Source organism: Eurosta solidaginis, chromosome 4 (assembly GCF_040869045.1).
Source record: "Eurosta solidaginis isolate ZX-2024a chromosome 4, ASM4086904v1, whole genome shotgun sequence".
NCBI classification, from domain to species: Eukaryota; Metazoa; Arthropoda; class Insecta; order Diptera; family Tephritidae; genus Eurosta; species Eurosta solidaginis.
The window spans coordinates 100,461,807-100,482,004 of NC_090322.1; the positions used below are offsets into that span (position 1 = coordinate 100,461,807).

General features: G+C 34.8%; 1 protein-coding gene across 1 annotated transcript in view; it reads left to right on the forward strand.

Moving 5' to 3' along the window:
• The first annotated feature begins 5,484 nt into the window (after positions 1 to 5,484).
• Positions 5,485 to 20,198, forward strand: part of LOC137250075 (WSCD family member CG9164) — a 662,201-nt gene continuing 647,487 nt past the window's right edge. The window contains 2 exon segments of the mRNA XM_067782327.1: positions 5,485 to 5,554; positions 16,206 to 16,388. Coding sequence (XP_067638428.1) covers positions 16,263 to 16,388 — 126 coding nt within the window. The 5' untranslated portion in view covers positions 5,485 to 5,554; positions 16,206 to 16,262.

Genomic DNA, 20,198 nt, shown 5'->3' on the forward strand with positions numbered 1-20,198 from the left:
AAGCTAAAGTTAAAGTGAAAGTTAAAGTAAAGTTAAAGTTAAAGTTAAAGATAAAATCAAAGTTAAAGTTAAGGTTAAAGTTAAAGTTAAATTTAAAGTTACAGTTAAAGTTAAAGTTAAAGTTAAAGTTAAAGTTAAAGTTAAGGTTAAGGTTAAAGTTAAAGTTAAAGTTAAAATTAAAATTAAATTTAAAGTTAAAGTTAAAGTGAAAGTTAAAGTTAAAGTTAAAAATAAAGTTAAAGTTAAAGTTAAAGTGAATGTTAAAGTTAAAGTTAAAATTAAAATTAAATTTAAAGTTAAAGTTAAAGTGAAAGTTAAAGTTAAAGTTAAAAATTAAGTTAAAGTTAAAGTTAAAGTGAATGTTAAAGTTAAAGTTAAAAATAAAGTTAAAATTAAAATTAAAGTTAAAGTGAAAGTTAAATATTAACTTCTCATTTATTCAATAAAAGTAAAAAATTTGTTTTCTTATCGGTCACCACGGTTAAAAAGATTAACTTGAATTAATATCAAAGGCAAAACTTGAATTAATATCAAAGAAAATAAAATGTTGCATGAATATTATAATTGCATAAGTTGATAATATGCAACCGCGGCAGGCCCCTGAGTGCCACACGTCCTTTTTTTATTTTGAAATAATATTTGACCTCTAAAAAGTGGTTGTGACAACATACCTATTGTTTTATTTGTTACGAGAGCAGTAAAAGACTGTTTATTTAATATAGATTCAAGTGACAGCAATGTCGTATTCATGTACATAAGTATACTTATTTTATAATGTAAGTAGCTGTAACATATGTGAAGGGGGATGCCATACTTGTACGAATATATAGTATATAACATCTCCCTTCTTAATTGAAATGGTAAATTCGTTAAATGACATTCGTACACCGGAGCATATACATTAACACATATTTATGTACATACATATGCATGAATGTACATGTGGGTGTACTATGTATACTAAGATTTAAATATATAAAAGTTCAGATGTTCTTATAACTAGAATCGTTTTCGCAACCATCTGGAATTTCGACGGTAAATGGTTTGGTCTTCTAATTCAATCCAGTATGATCTAGGTGAGTCGTGTGTGTCAATGATTTTAGCTTTTAACCAGCCTTTTCTATTGTGCTTATACCATATCTTCTCTCCTTTTACGAATGATTGTTTTTGCGAAGCAGATCGATCGTAGTACCTTTTTGATTTATAATTTTTTGCATTTATGTTATTAACTATGTTAGGAGTGATTCTTGTTTGAAATAAAGTCTTTTTCGTTGGTACAAGAGTGCGGGTTTTTCTACTCATTAAAAGTTCCACTGGCGAAGCATCAACATCTTTAAGCGGCGTATTACGATACTCAAGTAAGGCTAGCCTTAACTCTTGATTACTCTCACGTGATTTCTTTATTAAGTTTTTTGCTATCCCAACAAAGCGCTCAGCAAAACCGTTGGATTGCGAATATCTAGGCCTTATTGTAGTTAATTTAGCTCCAATTTGGTCACAAAATCGTTTAAACTCATATGAATTGAAAGGCATATTATCTGAAATTATTTCTATAGGTAATCCGTGTACTGCGAAGCAAGTTTTTAATGCATTTATACAATCAGCTGCTGTTCATTTCAATGGAGCTATGTCTAAATATCGCGAATAGTAATCAGCTATTACTAAATAATTTTTTGATTCACATTCACAAATATCTAAGCCTATCTTATTAAAAGGTAGATTTGGAATGCAATGGGGTATCATGGGTTCCTTAACATTTGATGACCGACTTCGTTGGCATACGTCGCAATTTGTTATCATTTTTTCAATCGCATCATCAATTCCTGGCCAGTACACTAATTCGCGAGCGCGCTTTTTCGTTTTCTCAATACCCAAATGAGACAAGTGTAGCTGTGATAATATGATTTTCCGCAAGTTTGGTGGAACGATAACCCTACTATTCAAGTATAAGATACCATCTTCTAAAAACAGATCGTTACGGTACTTCCAAAACTGTTTGAGAGCGTCACTTAACATATCTTTTTTATGAGGCCAGCCATTTATTAAAACATTCTTCAATTGTGCCAAATGCTCATCTTTATTGATTTCGTTTCGAAAACTGTCTAGGCGTTCGTCGGTGATGTTTAAGGAATGGACGAACTCATTGAGGTCCTCAATGTCAGGAGCGTTATTGTCGTCATCAAAATAACGAGACAAAAGATCAGCGATATATAAAAACTTTCCTGGAACATGAACTAATTTTATGTCGTATTTAATTAAACTTAGTTTGATGCGTTGAAGTCTAGCGGAAGGAATTTTGCAAAATTCTTTTTTCATTATGGAAACTAGGGGCTTGTGATCCGTCTTAATTGTAACCTTCCGACCATAAATATAAAAATGAAATTTACGACAAGCAAATAAAATGGCTAAAAATTCCTTCTCTACCTGAGCGTAGTTAACTTCTGCGTCGGTGAGACTGCGTGAAGCAAATGCAATGGGCTTTCCATTTTGCATGAGACAACACTCTACACCAAATTTAGATGCATCTGTCTCGAGCGTTATTTCTTTTTTGTCATCAAATGATTGGAGCGTCGGTGCATTTGCTATCATTGTTTTTATTTGTTCCAAACAGCTTTCATGAGGTGACTGCCACTCATACACGACGTTGGACTTTAGCAACTCTCGTAACGGTTTGGAGATACTAGACAAATTAGGTATGTATTCGCGAATATAATTTATCATGCCAAGTAATTTTTGCAAGTCTTTCTTAGTATTTGGTTTTCTAATTTTCATTATCGCTTTCACTCTATCAGGATCGCAGCGTATGCCATCTGGTGAAAAAATTTTACCCAAATATTTAACTTCTGTTACCTTGTATTGAATTTTGTCGACATTAAACTTAATGTTCAATTTTCTTGCGCGATCCATAACTAGCTTCAGAGTGCGATCATGCTCTTCAACACTTCTAGCCGCAATCAATATATCGTCAATGAAAACTATTACGTTTGGAATATCTTCGAAGTTTCGCTCGCTATATTTTTGAAAAACTTCTGGACCTATTTTGATACCATATGGCAAGCGCTTGAAACGATAACACCCAAACGGTGTATTAAAAGCACAGAGCTCACTAGCTTTTTCGCTAAGTCCTATTTGCCAAAACCCTTCTTGCAGGTCCAACACAGTGAATATCTTACTATTAGCAATACGTACCGATGTAGATTCAAATGATGGAATCGTATCATTTTCCGACAAAATATCTGCATTTAAATCTTGAGGATCAATACACAAGCGAAGTTTGCCTGATTTCTTCTCTACAACTACAAGATTACTGGCTCGTTCAATAGGACCATCCACCTGTTCAATTATCTTATTTTCAACCATTTTCTGTAACTCGGTTTTTACTCTTGCTACTAAGGATTGCGGGATTCTCCTTGCTGGCTTTACCACAGGGACGGAATTTTTCTTAACCTGAATATCCAAATTTGTTACAAAGCATCCCGTCACTTCAAAAACATCACTATATTTTCGTATAAATTCATCCTTTGTTACTTCTCGAATAGCGTTAACGCGTTTAATAAGGTTTAGTTGCTCACATGCTGCAAGTCCTAACAAAGGTTCGTATGGTGTATCAACAACCGTGAATTCTAAAATCTTTATCTCATTTCGGCACATAACTACACATTGAATTACACCTTTGTAGTCCAACTCAGTTCCACTGTAACTCCGTGGTGGCAAACCGCCATCGTATAGCAACGTATCTTTCATGTATTTTTTAAAATACTTGTAAGGCAAAATATTGACGTCAGCACCGGTGTCTAACTTAAAATTTATAAGGCAGTAATTGATTCTAATTTTCTCATACCATCTTTTCCGACCCGCAATTACGTCTTCAATATTGTGCAAAACAATATCATCGCCACTTCCTCTTTTTTCATCACTTTCGTTTATTTCGTGAACTCGTGAACTATAACAAGCAACACTAAAATGATTTAAACGACCGCAGTTGTTGCATTTTTTGCCGAATGCTGGGCATTTGCCAAACTCATGAACACCTTTACAAAATTTACAATTAGAGCTTTGTCTTGAATTAGCCTTAACTCGTACATTTTCTCTGTTCATACTTTTTGTGTTTTCCATATAATTGCGTGTACTGCTATTTTGCGAAATTTGTTTTTGTTTGCGTATTGCATTTACTGTTGATAGTTTGATCTGTTGTTGCATTTCGTCTGCATATTTGTCCACAAGCTCAGCAGCACGCGCGATTTCGATGGTTTTATGCAAAGTCAAATTTTCTGCTTCCAAAAGCTTTTTCTGCAGCTTTTGGCTATTTGTACCAATAACAATGTTTTCTCGAATCATTCTATCCGTGTCAGTATATCCACAATTTTTTACCCTTTTACGCAAATCAAGCAAATAAGATTCAAATGGCTCCCCTTCTTCCTGTTTTCTGGAATTGAATCTAAAAGCTTCGTATACCTCATTCTTTTTGGGTGTGCAATAATTTTCAACAGCTGCAAAAACTGCGTCATAATTTTTCTTCTGCGCCTCAGAGAGTCCAAAAGTGTTAAATATTTCAATTGCCTCTGGGCCGCAGGCGTTGAAGAATATTCCAACTTTCTGCTGTTCTTTTCTTTCCTCGAAATCAATGGCAATGGCATATATGTCGAAATTTTTCTTGAAAACTCTCCATTGCTCGGAAACATTTCCTTCAAATTTTAGCGGATCAGGACGTCTCACGTCCAGATTGCTATAGGCGTTGCTGTTATTTGCCATTACAAAGTCCTCAGTTTCGCTGTCCGTGTTTAGTTCACTTGCTTCTTGCTTCAATTCAGTCCCACTACGTGTTTTCATTCCTTATTCGGCTGCGCCATGTGTTATTTGTTACGAGAGCAGTAAAAGACTGTTTATTTAATATAGATTCAAGTGACAGCAATGTCGTATTCATGTACATAAGTATACTTATTTTATAATGTAAGTAGCTGTAACATATGTGAAGGGGGATGCCATACTTGTACGAATATATAGTATATAACACCTATTACGCCCATTTTTAGCAGGAGTATTAGTCGCGGTCAGAAATATTAGTAGGTTGAGTTTCATTACAATTCATTCATTTAAATGAAAGTTATTGCAAAAAAAAAAAAACATGGGATGGTGAACCCACGAACAAATAGGCTGACGGATAGACCGATGAATGGATGAGCAATTCTATCTTAAAATTTTTTTCGGTTGAGGCTATCGACTTTTCTGGTTGACCTAAATAGAATATCAAAACAAACCCGCTAGGCGCTACCACCGATCAAGTGGATAGTCCTTACCAAAAAATCGGAATTTTTCGTAAAGTTCAATTCAAATTCAAATTCATACATACGTGTGTTTTTATATATTGCAGATGATTTCAAACAAATATAGCCATGCAAACAGACATCAGTAATGCCAGAGTTACGATATGATATTACAAAACTTGCGTTTGTTGGGAGTTTCAGTAGCCATAGTGATATACATATGCAGCCTGCTATTTCTTACCTCCTCTCAGTCAAGACGGCAAAACGTCCACACGGCAAGATTTCCCGCGGTAAATCACTTGTATTAATTTAAAATTTTAGGTTCGACTCGAGCTCTAGACCTATAACCATTATTTTTATGAACAAAAAATTTATAACCGAATTTTAGACTACTAAAAATTGTTTTTATACTCAGCTGAGCAGAGCTCACAGGGTATACTAACTTTGTTCGCATAACGGTAATCCGTAACGGCATAAACTAATCGAGATAGATATAGACTTCTATATATCAAAATGACCTGGGTGAAAAAAGAAAATCATTTATTCATGTCCGTCCGACCGTCCCTCCCTCCGTCCGTCCGTCTGTCCATCCGTCTGTCCGTCCGTCCGTAAACACGATAACTTGAGTAACTTTTGAAGTATTTTGATGAAATTTGGTATGTAGGTTTTGCAAGCTGTAATTTCGCAGTCGTTGAAGGTATCATGATGAAAATTGGCAGGCACGTTACACCTATTACTATATATGTGCTAAATAAAAATTTGCAAAATGGGATGGCGAACACGCCCACTTTTAAAAAAAAATTTTTTAAAGTCAAATTTTAACAAAAAATTTTAAATCTTTGCAGTAAATTATGCCAACATTCAACTCCAGTAATAATGTGGTGCAACAAAATAAAAAAATAAAATAAAATTTTTAAATGGGCGTGGCTCCGCCCTTTTTCGATTAATTCGTCTAGAATACTTTTAAGGCCATAAGTCGAACAAAAATTTACCAATCCTTGTGAAATTTGGTAGGTGCATAGATTCTATGACGATAACTGTTTTCTGTGAAAATGGGCGAAGTCGGTTGAAGCCACGCCCAGTTTTTATACACAGTCGACCGTCTGTCCTTCCGCTCGGAAGTTAATACGATAACTTGAGCAAAAACCGATATATCTTAACTAAACTTAGTTCACATACTTATCTGAACTCACCTTATCTTGGTGTAAAATATGGCCGAAATCCGACTATGTCCACGCCCACTTTTGCGATATCGAAAATTACGAAAAATGAAAAAAATGCCATAATTCTGTACGAAATATGAAAAAAGAGATGAAACATGGTAATTCGATTGGTTTATTGACGCAAAATATAACTTTAGAAAAACTTTGTAAAATGGGTGCGACACCTACCATATTAAGTAGAAGGAAATGAAAAAGTTCTGCAGGGCGAAATCAAAAGCCCTTGGAATCTTGGCAGGAATACTGTTCATGGTATGACATATATAAATAAATTAGCGGTACCCGAAAGAAGATGTTCTGGGTCACCCTGGTCCACATTTTGGTCGATATCTCGAAAACGCCTTCACATATAAAACTAAGGGCTACTCCCTTTTAAAACCCTCATTAATACATTTAATTTGATACCCATATCGTACAAACACATTGGACCAGGAGTGACTGGTCCACCCTTATTGCGATATCTCGAAAAGGCGTCCACCTATTGAAATAAGGCCCACTACGTTTTAAATAATCGTTACCACTTTTCATTTGATACCCATATCGTACAACACACATTCTAGAGTCACCCCTGGTCCACCTTTATGGCAATATCCTGAAATTGCGGCCACCTATAGAACTATGGCGCACTCCCTTTTTCTCTAATACCTTCCATTTGAAACACATGTCATACAAACACATTCCAGGGTTACCCTAGGTTCATTTTGCTAAATGTTAATTTTCCCTAATTTTGTCTCCAAAGCTCTCAGCTGAGTATGTAATGTTCGGTTACACCCGAACTTAGCCTTCCTTACTTGTGTTTTTTTTTTTTAGAACTACCTTCCTTCCCTCCTTAGATGAAAATATTTAAAAATACGTTGAAATAATTGAACAACTTCGAAGAACTTCTCTTATGATTAAAAGTCTATACGCTAATCATTTTAAAATGAAGCTTTAGGTATCGTCGACATTTTGCGAAAAGACTTTCAGTAATTTACACCAATTGAGGAGCAGCTTCTTTTCTCGAATGACCTATAAACATTAAGTCCTAAACGTAACTAATATTCTTTAGATATAAATAAATAATAAATGTAAGATTTTAGGCCGAGCTTCTCTTCCAATTGTCGTCCTGCTCCTTTTACTTTTTTCTACAAAATGGCGGGACGGGACCCACATGTTTTATGCCGACTACGAACGGCCTATGCCGGTGAGTTTTTTCTGAGAAGTTTGCATGGCAGAAAAATACTCGGAGTGCTAGTCAAATCATTGCCGAGGTGCAACCCCGCTTGGAAACTTTCTTCTAATTGAAAAAAAAAATACTTGTTTCTAAAATTTTGATGTTGCTTTGCCCGGGGCGTGACCCAGGATATTCGTGTGGTAGGCGAAGCACTCAACCACCATACCCATAAAACCAAAATTGTGATTGTATTCGCTCCCAAAATTTTCTGATAGCTAGGGAATAAAAAATAAGGTATGTGTAAAAAACAGGACACCTATAGTGGGAAACCCCCAGGACCTAAAGCCTAACAATTGTGTAAGAAAAGTTGCTGACATTAAATTGGAATCTAAAATGTTATTTACATATTCTTTTAAAGCACTGTTGCTCCAAAAAACTTAATTATATAAGCTAGATATCATTAAAGAGAATAAAAGATATCTATTCCGTGTGACATTAATCGGAAAGCCATGCAATTAAACATTTACTGATAGAGCTTCAGCTTAAATTAAAACCCAAGCTTTTGGCTACACGTTTTGGTTACCTACGTGGCTTATTTGTAAAATTTTAGTATTTACCGCAATTAGTAAGGCGACAGAATTTATTTTTAAATTTTTTTACCGCTCATACATGTATTTTCAATGTAACGGTGCCATTTAATAGTTGAATCAGTTCAAATTTTTTTTTTTAACTTCTTTGAATTCATATATTGTCGTTTTAACACCTAATATTTAATTCATGAAACTTCTTAATTAAAACAAGTAAGCAATGCTAAGTTCGGATGTAACCGAACATTACATACTCAGCTGAGAGCTTTGGAGACAAAATAAGGGAAAATCACCATTTAGCAAAATGAACCTAGGGTAACCCTGGCATGTTTTTTGTATGACATGTGTTTCAAATGGAAGGTATTAGAGAGTATTTTAAAAGGGAGTGCGCCATAGTTCTATAGGTGGACGCAATTTCAGGATATCGCCATAAAGGTGGACCAGGGGTGACTCTAGAATGTGTGTTGTACGATATGGGTATCAAATGAAAGGTGTTAATGATTATTTAAAAGGTAGTGGGCCTTAGTTCAATAGGTGGATGCCTTTTCGAGATATGGCAATAAGGGTGGACCAGGGGTGACTCTAGAATGTGCTCGAGAAGTATTGTATTATCGCAGAATTTTATTTTAAGCCATTGCATAGATTTTATCGCGGGCTTGGCGACTAAATCAAGAAAAACCGTAACGGATATTTGTCAAAAAACATCCGAAAAGGCTCGAAAAGGTTAGAAAAGGTTCGTAAAGGTTCGGTGTTAGCAACAGGCCAAATACATAAAATTGGATATCTATCATAAACAGCGGTGGGCACCACTACATTTACACGGTTACCAAATTGAGAATGTGTTAGTTAACACGAACGCGTTTGATTTCAATGCTTGAACGGTGAATCCGTGTCATACGCACTCTTTGGTACTCTGTTTTAAGCGCGCGTGCGACACTTCCTCACTGTACGACCATCGAAATCAAACTAAAAGAGCTGTCGTTGATTTTCACGAAGTAGCCATCGCTTATCGTATAGATATATGGTCGCTTACAAGCCAACCTAATAAAACCGCACTGCGTTTTTTAGCGCACGCAAACAAACGGCGTTTTTTGCCCCAACTCAAATAAGCAAGCGTTGCGACAATGTAAAGCATGTGTGCAAACGTCAAATCTAAATGTCACGCAGAACAAAAATTGGAAATCGAGTTAGGTTTTCACGCAGCAAATTCAATTTGAGTTGCTCTCATACAAGTTGTATGTGCATGAGACATTTTTGACAGAAAATGACTTGCGTGCGTTAATATTAGGTTGGCTTGTTAGCAGGTGCTAAGCTCACGCCCACCCCGGATCATAAAGTTAAAGTTAAAGGTAAAGTTAAAGTGAATGTTCAAGTTAAAGCGAAAGTTAAAGTTAAAAATAAAGTTAAAGTTAAAGTGAAAGTTAAAGTTAAGGTTGAAGTTAAACTTAAAGTTAAAGTTAAAGTTGAAGTTAAAGTTAAAGTTAAAGTTAAAGTTAAAGTCAAAGTTAAAGTTAAAGTTAAAGTTAAAGTTAAAGTGAATGTTAAAGTGAATGTTAAAGTGAATGTTTAAGTTAAAGCGAAAGTTAAAATTAAAGTTAAATTTAAAGTTAAAGTTAAAGTGAATGTTCAAGTTAAAGCGAAAGTTAAAGTTAAAAATAAAGTTAAAGTTAGAGTTAAAGGTAAAGTTAAAGCGAAAGTTAAAGCTAAAAATAAAGTTAAAGTTAAAGTTAAAAATAAAGTTAAAGTTAAAGTTAAAGGTAAAGGTAAAGTTAAAGTGAATGTTCAAGTTAAAGCGAAAGTTAAAGTTAAAAATAAAGTTAAAGTTAAAGTTAAAGTGAAAGTTAAAGTAAAGTTAAAGTTAAAATCAAAGTTAAAGTTAAAGTTAAGGTTAAAGTTAAAGTTAAAGTTAAATTTAAAGTTAACGTTAAAGTTAAAGTTAAAGTTAAAGGTAAAGGTAAAGTTAAAGTGAATGTTCAAGTTAAAGCGAAAGTTAAAGTTAAAAATAAAGTTAAAGTTAAAGTTAAAGGTAAAGGTAAAGTTAAAGTGAATGTTCAAGTTAAAGCGAAAGTTAAAGTTAAAAATATAATTAAAGTTAAAGTTAAAGTTAAAGGTAAAATTAAAGCGAAAGTTAAAACTAAAAATAAAGTTAAAGTTAAAGTTAAAAATAAAGTTAAAGTTAAAGTGAAAGTTAAAGTAAAGTTAAAGTTAAAATCAAAGTTACAGTTAAAGTTAAAGTTAAGGTTAAAGTTAAAGTTAAATTTAAAGTTAAAGTTAAAGTTAAAGTTAAAGTTAACGTTAAAGTTAAAGTTAAAGTTAAAGTTAAAGTTAAAGTTAAAGTTAAAGTTAAAGGTAAAGGTAAAGTTAAAGTGAATGTTCAAGTTAAAGCGAAAGTTAAAGTTAAAGTTAAAGGTAAAGTTAAAGCGAAAGTTAAAGCTAAAAATAAAGTTAAAGTTAAAGTTAAAGTTAAAAATAAAGTTAAAGTTAAAGTTAAAGTTAAAAATAAAGTTAAAGTTAAAGTTAAAGTGAAAGTTAAAGTAAAGTTAAAGTTAAAGTTAAAGTTAAAATTAAAGTTAAAGTTAAAATTAAAGTTAAAGTTAAAGTGAAAGTTAAAGTAAAGTTAAAGTTAAAGTTAAAGTTAAAGTTAAAGTTAAAGTTAAAGTTAAAGGTGAAGTTAAAGTTAAAGTTAAGGTTAAAGTTAAATTTAAAGTTAAAGTTAAAGTGAAAGTTAAAGTAAAGTTAAAGTTAAAGTTAAAAATAAAGTTAAAGTTAAAGTGATTGTTAAAGTTAAAGTGAAAGTGAAAGTTAAAGTGAAAGTTAAAGTAAAGTTAAAGTTAAAGTTAAAATTAAAGTTAAAGTTAAAGTTAAAATTAAAGTTAAAGTTAAAGTGAAAGTTAAAGTAAAGTTAAAGTTAAAGTTAAAGTTAAAGTTAAAGGTGAAGTTAAAGTTAAAGTTAAGGTTAAAGTTAAATTTAAAGTTAAAGTTAAAGTGAAAGTTAAAGTAAAGTTAAAGTTAAAGTTAAAAATAAAGTTAAAGTTAAAGTGATTGTTAAAGTTAAAGTGAAAGTTAAAAATAAAGTTAAAGTGAAAGTTAAATATTAACTTCTCATTTATTCAATAAAAGTAAAAAATTTGTTTTCTTATCGGTCACCGCGCTTAAAAAGATTAACTTGAATTAATATCAAAGACAAAGCTTGAATTAATATCAAAGAAAACAAAATGTTGCATAAATATTATAATTGCAAAAGTTGATAATATGCAATAGCTTTACCGCGGCAGTCCCCGAGTGCCACACGTCCTTTTTTATACTCAGTTGAGCAGAGCTCACAGAGTATATTAACTTTGATTGGATAACGGTTGGTTGTACAGGTATAAAGGAATCGAGATAGATATAGACTTCCATATATCAAAATCATCAGTATCGAAAAAAAATTCGATTGAGCCATGTCCGTCCGTCCGTCCGTCTGCCCGTTAACACGATAACTTGAGTAAATTTTGAGGTATCTTGATGAAATTTGGTATGTAGGTTCCTGGGCACTCATCTCAGATCGCTATTTAAAATGAACGATATCGGACAATAACGACGCCCACTTTTTCGATATCGAAAATTTCGAAAAATCGAAAAAGTGCTATAATTCCTTACCAAATACGGATAAAGCGATGAAAGTTGGTAGGTGAGTTGAACATATGACGCCGAATAGAAAAGTAGTAAAATTTTGGACAATGGGCGTGGCACCGCCCACTTTTAAAAGAAGGTAATTTAGAAGTTTTGCAAGCCGTAATTTGGCAGTCGTTGAAGATATCATGATCAAATTTGGCAGGAACGTTACAATTGTTACTATATGCCTGCTCAATAAAAATTAGCAAAATCGGAGAACGACCACGCCCACTTTTTAAAAAAAATTTTTTTAAATTCAAATTTTAAAAGAAAAGTTAATATCTTTACAGTATATAAGTAAATTATGTCAACATTCAAATCCAGTAATGATATGGTGCAACAAAATACAAAAATAAAAGAAAATTTCAAAATGGGCGTGGCTCCGCCCTTTTTCCTTTAATTTGTCTAGGATACTTTTAATTCCATAAGTCGAAAAAAAATTTACCAATCCTTGTGAAATTTGGTAGAGGCTTAGTTTCTAGGACGGTAACTGTTTTCTGTGAAAAAGGGCGAAATCGGTTGAAGCCACGCCCAGTTTTTATACACAGTCGGCCGTCTGTCCTTCCGCTCGGCCGTTAACACGATAACTTGAGCAAAAATCGATATATCTTTACTAAACTCAGTTGACGTACTTATCTGAACTCACTTTGTATTGGTGTAAAAAATGGCCGAAATCCGACTATGACCACGCCCACTTTTTCGATATCGAAAATTACGAAAAATTAAAAAAATGCCATAATTATATACCAAATACGAAAAAAGGGATGAAACATGGTAATTGTATTGGTCTATTGACGCAAAATATAACTTTAGAAAAAAACTTGGTATAATGGGTGTGACACCTACCATATTAAGTAGAAGAAAATGAAAAAGTTTTGCAGGGCGAAATCAAAATCCCTTGGAATCTTGGAAGGAATACTGTTCGTTGTATTACATATATAAATAAATTAGCGGTACCCGACAGATGATGTTCTGGATCACCCTGGTCCACATTTTGGTCGATATCTCGAAAAGGCGTCCACATATAGAACTAAGAGCCACGCCCTTTTAAAATACTCATTAGCACCTTTCATTTGATACCCATATAGTACAAACAAATTCTAGAGTCACCCCGGTCCACGTTTATGGCCATATCTCGAAAAGGCATCCACCTATAGAACTAAGGCCCACGCCCTTTTAAAATACTCATTAACACCTTTCATTTGATACCCATATAGTACAAACACATTCTAGAGTCACCCCTGGTCCACGTTTATGGCGATATCTCGAAAAGGCGTCCACATATAGAACTAAGGCCCACGCCCTTTTAAAATACTCATTAGCACCTTTCATTTGATACCCATATAGTACAAACAAATTCTAGAGTCACCCCTGGTCCACGTTTATGGCGATATCTCGAAAAGGCGTCCACATATCGAACTAAGGCCCACTCCTTTTTAAAATACTCATTAATACCTTTAATTTGATACCCATATCGTACAAACACATTCTAGAGTCACGTCTGGTCCACGTTTATGGCGATATCTCTAAAAGGCGTCCACATATAGAACTAAGGCCCACGCCCTTTTAAAATACTCATTAGCACCTTTCATTTGATACCCATATAGTACAAACAAATTCTAGAGTCACCCCTGGTCCACGTTTATGGCGATATCTCGAAAAGGCACCCACCTATAGAACTAAGGCCCACGCCCTTTTAAAATACTCATTAGCACCTTTCATTTGATACCCATATAGTACAAACAAATTCTAGAGTCACCCCTGGTCCACGTTTATGGCGATATCTCGAAAAGGCGTCCACATATAGAACTCAGGCCCACTCCTTTTTAAAATACTCATTAACACCTTTCATTTGATACCCATATCGTACAAACAAATTCTAGAGTCGCCCCTGGTCCACCTTTATGGCGATATTTCGAAAAGGCGTCCACCTTAAGAACTAAGGCCCACGCCCTTTTAAAATACTCATTAACACCTTTCATTTGATACCCATATCGTACAAACAAATTCTAGAGTCACCCCTGGTCCACGTTTATGGCGATATCTCGAAAAGGCATCCACCTATAGAACTAAGGCCCACGCCCTTTTAAAATACTCATTAGCACCTTTCATTTCATACCCATATAGTACAAACAAATCCTAGAGTCACCCCTGGTCCACGTTTATGGTGATATCTCGAAAAGGCGTCCACATATAGAACTAAGGCCCACTCCTTTTTAAAATACTCATTAACACCTTTCATTTGATACCCATATCGTACAAACAAATTCTAGAGTCACCCCTGGTCCACCTTTATGGCGATATTTCGAAAAGGCGTCCACCTATAGAACTAAGGCGCACGCCCTTTTAAAATACTAATTAACACCTTTCATTTGATACCCATATCGTACAAACAAATTCTAGAGTCACCCCTGGTCCACCTTTATGGCGATATCTCGAAAAGGCGTCCACCTATAGAACTAAGGCCCACACCCTTTTAAAATACTCATTAACACCTTTAATTTGTTACCCATATTATACAAACGCATTCTAGAGTCACCCCTGGTCCACTTTTATAACGATATTCCGAAAAGGCGTCCACCTATAGAACTAAGGCCCACTCCCTTTTAAAACACTTATTAACACCTTTCGTTTGATACCCATATTGTACAAACGCATTCTAGAGTCAACCCTGGTCCACTTTTATAACGATATTCCGAAAAGGCTTCCACCTATAGAACTAAGGCCCACTCCCTTCCAAAATACTCATTAACACATTTCATTTGATACCCATATAGTACAAACAAATTCTAGAGTCACCCCTAGTCCACCTTTATGGCGATATTTCGAAAAGGCGTCCACCTATAGAACTAAGGACCACACCCTTTTAAAATACTCATTAACACCTTTCATTTGATACCCATATTGTACAAACGCATTCTAGAGTCACCCCTGGTCCACTTTTATAACGATATTCCGAAAAGACGTCCACCTATAGAACTAAGGCCCACTCCGTTTTAAAACACTTATTAACACCTTTCGTTTGATACCCATATTGTACAAACGCATTCTAAAGTAAACCCTGGTCCACTTTTATAACGATATACCGAAAAGGCGTCCACCTATAGAACTAAGGCCCACTCCCTTTCATTTGATACCCATATAGTACAAACAAATACTAGAGTCACCCCTGGTCCACCTTTATGGCGATATCTCGAAAAGGCGTCCACATAAAGAACTAAGACCCACGCCCTCTTAAAATACTCATTAACACCTTTCATTTGATACTCATATCGTACAAACAAATTCTAGAGTCACCCCTGAACCATCTTTATGGCGATATCTCGAAACGGCGTCCATCTATAGAACTTAGGCCCACGCCCTTTTAAAATACTCATTAATACCTTTCATTTGATACCCATATCGTACAAAATAAACTCTAGAGTCACCCCTGGTCCACCTTTATGGCGATATCTCGAAACGGCGTCTATCTATAGAACTTAGGCCCACGCCTTTTTAAAATACTCATTAATACCTTTCATTTGATACCCATATCGTACAAAATAAATTCTAGAGTCACCCCTGGTCCACCTTTATGGCGATATCTCGAAAAGGCGTCCACCTATAGAACTTAGGCCCACTCCCTTTTAAAAATATCATTAACACATTTCATTTGATACCCATATCGTACAAACAAATTCTAGAGTCAGGCCTGGTCCACCTTTATGGCGATATCCCTAAATGGCGTCCATTTATAGAACTATGGTCCACTTCCTCTTAAAATACTCTTTAATACCTTCCATTTGATGCACATGTCATACAAACACATTCCAGGGTTACCCTAGGTTCTTTTTACAACATGGTGATTTCCCTTACTTTGTCTCCACAGCTCTCAACTGAGTATGTAATGTTCGGTTACACCCGAACTTAGCCTTCCTTACTTGTTTAGTTTAAAATAATATTTGTCCTCTAAAAAGTGGGTGTGACAACATACCTATTACGCCCATTTTTAGCAGGACTATTAGTCGCGGTCAGAAATATTGGTAGGTTGAGTTTCATTACAATTCATTCATTTACATGAAAGTTATTGCAAAAAAAAACATTGGGTTGGTGAAACCGCGAACAAATAGGCTGACGGATAGACCGATGAATGGATGAGCAATTCTAACTTAAAATTTTTTTAGGTTGAGACTATCGACTTTTCTGGTTGACCTAAATAGAATATAAAAACAAACACGCTAGGCGCTACCACCGATCAAGTCGATAGTCCTTACGAAAAAATCGGAATTTTTCGTAAAGTTCAATTCAAATTAAAATTCATACATACGTGTGTTTTTATATTTTACAGATGATTTCAAACAAATATAGCCATGCAAACAGACATCAGTAATGCCAGAGTTACGGTATGATATTACAAAACTTGCGTTTGTTGGGAGTTTCAGTAGCCATAGTGATATACATATGCAGCGTGCTATTTCTTACCTCCTCTCAGTCAAGACGGCAAAACGTCCACACGGCAAGATTTCCCGCGGTAAATCACTTTTATTAATTTAAAATTTTAGGTTCGACTCGAGCTCTAGACCTATAACCATTATTTTTATGAACAAAAAATTTATAACCGAACTGTAGACTACTAAAAAATTGTTTTTATACTCAGCTGAGCAGAGCTCACAGAGTATACTAACTTTGTTCGCATAACGGTAATCCGTAACGGCATAAACTAATCGAGATAGATATAAACTTCTATATATCAAAATGATCTGGGTGAAAAAAGAAAATCATTTAGCCATGTCCGTCCGTCCGTCCCTCCCTCCGTCCGTCCGTCTGTCCGTCCTTCCGTAAACACGATAACTTGAGTAAATTTTGAAGTATCTTGATGAAATTTGGTACGTAGGTTCCTCGGCACTCATCTCAGATCGCTATTTAAAATAAACGAAATCGGACTACAACCACGCCCACTTTTTCGATATCGAAAATTTCGAAAAACCGAAAAAGTGCGATAATTCATTACCAAAGACGGATAAAGCGATGAAACTTGGTAGGTGCGTTGACCTTATGACGCAAAATCGAAAACTAGTAAATTTTTGAACAATAGGCGTGGCACCGTCCACTTTCAAAAGAAGGTAATTTAAAAGTTTTGCAAGTTGTAATTTCGCAGTCGTTGAAGGTATCATGATGAAATTTGGCAGGCACGTTACCCCTATTACTATATGTGTGCTAAATAAAAATTTGCAAAATGGGATGGCGAATACGCCCACTTAAAAAAAAATTTTTAAGTCAAATTTTAACAAAAAATTTAAAATCTTTGCTGTATATAAGTAAATTATGCCAACATTCAACTCCAGTAATAATGTGGTGCAAAAAAATAAAAAAATAAAATAAAATTTTAAAATGGGCGTGGCTCCGCCCTTTTCTAATTCGTCTAGAATACTTTTAAGGCCAATAGTCAAACAAAAATGTACCAATCCTTGTGAAATTTGGCAGCTGCATAGATTCTATGACGATAACTGTTTTCTGTGAAAATGGGCGAAATCGGTTGAAGCCACGCCCAGGTTTTATACACAGTCGACCGTCTGTCCTTCCGCTCGGCCATTAACACGATAACTTGAGCAAAAACCGATATATCTTAACTAAACTTAGTTCACATACTTATCTGAACTCACTTTATCTTGGTATAGAATATGGCCGAAATCCGTCTATGGCCACGCCCACTTTTCCGATATCGAAAATTACGAAAAATGAAAAAAATGCCATAATTCTGTACGAAATATGAAAAAAGAGATGAAACATGGTAATTGGATTGGTTTATTAACTTTAGAAAAACTTTGTAAAATGGGTGTGACACCTACCATATTAAATAGAAGGAAATGAAAAAGTTCTGCAGGGCGAAATCAAAAGCCCTTGGAATCTTGGCAGGAATACTGTTCATGGTATGACATATATAAATAAATTAGCGGTACCCGAAAGAAGATGTTCTGGGTCACCCTGGTCCACATTTTGGTCGATATCTCGAAAACGCCTTCACATATAAAACTAAGGGATACTCCCTTTTAAAACCCTCATTAATACCTTTAATTTGATACCCATATCGTACAAACACATTCTAGAGTCACTCCTGGTCCACCCTTATTGCGATATCTCGAAAAGGCGTCCACCTATTGAACTAAGGCCCACTACGTTTTAAATAATCGTTACTACCTTTCATTTGATACCCATATCGTACAACACACATTCTAGAGTCACCCTTGGTCCACCTTTATGGCAATATCCTGAAATTGCGGCCACCTATAGAACTATGGCGCACTCCCTTTTTCTCTAATACCTTCCATTTGAAACACATGTCATACAAACACATTCCAGGGTTACCCTAGGTTCATTTTGCTAAATGTTAATTTCCCTTATTTTGTCTCCAAAGCTCTCAGCTGAGTATGTAATGTTCGGTTACACCCGAACTTAGCCTTCCTTACTTGTTTTTTTTTTTTTTTAGAAATACCTTCCTTCCATCCTTAGATGAAAATATTAAAAAATACGTTGAAATAATTGAACAACTTCGAAGAACTTCTCTTATGATTAAAAGTCTATACGCTAATCATTTTAAAATGAAGCTTTAGGTATCGTCGACATTTTGCGAAAAGACTTTCAGTAATTTACACCAATTGAGGAGCAGCTTCTTTTCTCGAATGACCCATAAACATTAAGTCCTAAACGTAACTAATGTTCTTTAGATATAAATAAATAATAAATGTTAGATTTTCTCTTCCAATGGTCGTCCTGCTCCTTTAATTTTTTCTACAAAATGGCGGGACGGGACCCACATGTTTTATGCCGACTACGAACGGCCTATGCAAGGCAGGTGAGTTTTTGCTGAGAAGTTTGCATGGCAGAAAAATACTCGGAGTGCTAGTCAAATCATTGCCGAGGTGCAACGCCGGTTAGAAAAACTTTCTTCTAATTGAAAAAAAACTTGTTTCTAAAATTTTGATGTTGCTTTGCCCGGGGCGTGACCCAGGATCTTCGGTGTGGTAGGCGGAGCACTCAACCACCATACCCATAAAACCAAAATTGTGATTGTATTCGCTCCCAAAATTTTCTGATAGCTAGGGAATAAAAAATAAGGTATGTGTAAAAAACAGGACACCTATAGTGGGAAACCCCCAGGACCTAAAGCCTAACAATTGGGTAAGAAAAGTTGCTGACATTAAATTGGAATCTAAAATGTTATTTACATATTCTTTTAAAGCACTGTTGCTCCAAAAAACTTAATTATATAAGATAGATATCATTAAAGAGAATAAAATATATCTATTCCGCGTGACATTAATCGGAAAGCCATGCAATTAAATATTTACTGATAGAGCTTCAGCTTAAATTAAAACCCAATCTCTTGGCTATACGTCTGGTTACCTACGTGGCTTATTTGTACAATTTTAGTATTTACCGCAATTAATAAGGCGACAGAATTTATATTTCAATTTTTTTATCGCTCATACATGTATTTTCAATGTAACGGTGCCATTTAACAGTTGAATCAGTTAAAATTTTTTTGTGAACTTCTTTGAATTCATATATTGTCGTTTTAACACCTAATATTTAATTCATGAAACTTCTTAATTAAAACAAGTAAGCAATGCTAAGTTCGGATGTAACCGAACATTACATAATCAGCTGAGAGCTTTGGAGACAAAATAAGGGAAAATCACCATTTAGCAAAATGAACCTAGGGTAACCCTGGAATGTTTTTTGTATGACATGTGTTTCAAATGGAAGGTATTAGAGAGTATTTTAAAAGTGAGTGCGTCATAGTTCTATAGGTGGACGCAATTTCGGGATATCGCCATAAGGGTGGACCAGAGGTGACTCTAGAATGTGTGAATGTCCCATCAACATCAAAAAAAAAAAAAATTAAATGCGATATGACTTTTTATAGATGCAAATAAGATTTCATAGTGGATCAATTCCAAATAGATATCGCACGAAATACGTCGCTATCAATAGCAAAAATGATTTATCAGAGCAAGCATTTCCCTCAGTTCAAGCTTTTTAGATGTGAAAATTGAAGAGCTGAAAGCTGTGAAACTAACCATAGCAATACACAATGCAAATAAAAGACACTAACCCTTCTGGTTAAATGCCATTATATCCATTATATCATATACATATATCCAGAAAGGTTTGTGTCTTGTATTTGCAGATTTATTCGGCTTCGCCAATTATGAGAACAATCGCTAACAAGAATAATTCACCACATTCATCCTCTTTGTCCAACTCACCCGCTCCACCAATATCAAGAACATCGAACATCTATAATAATTCACCGATTTATATGTAGCACACATACATA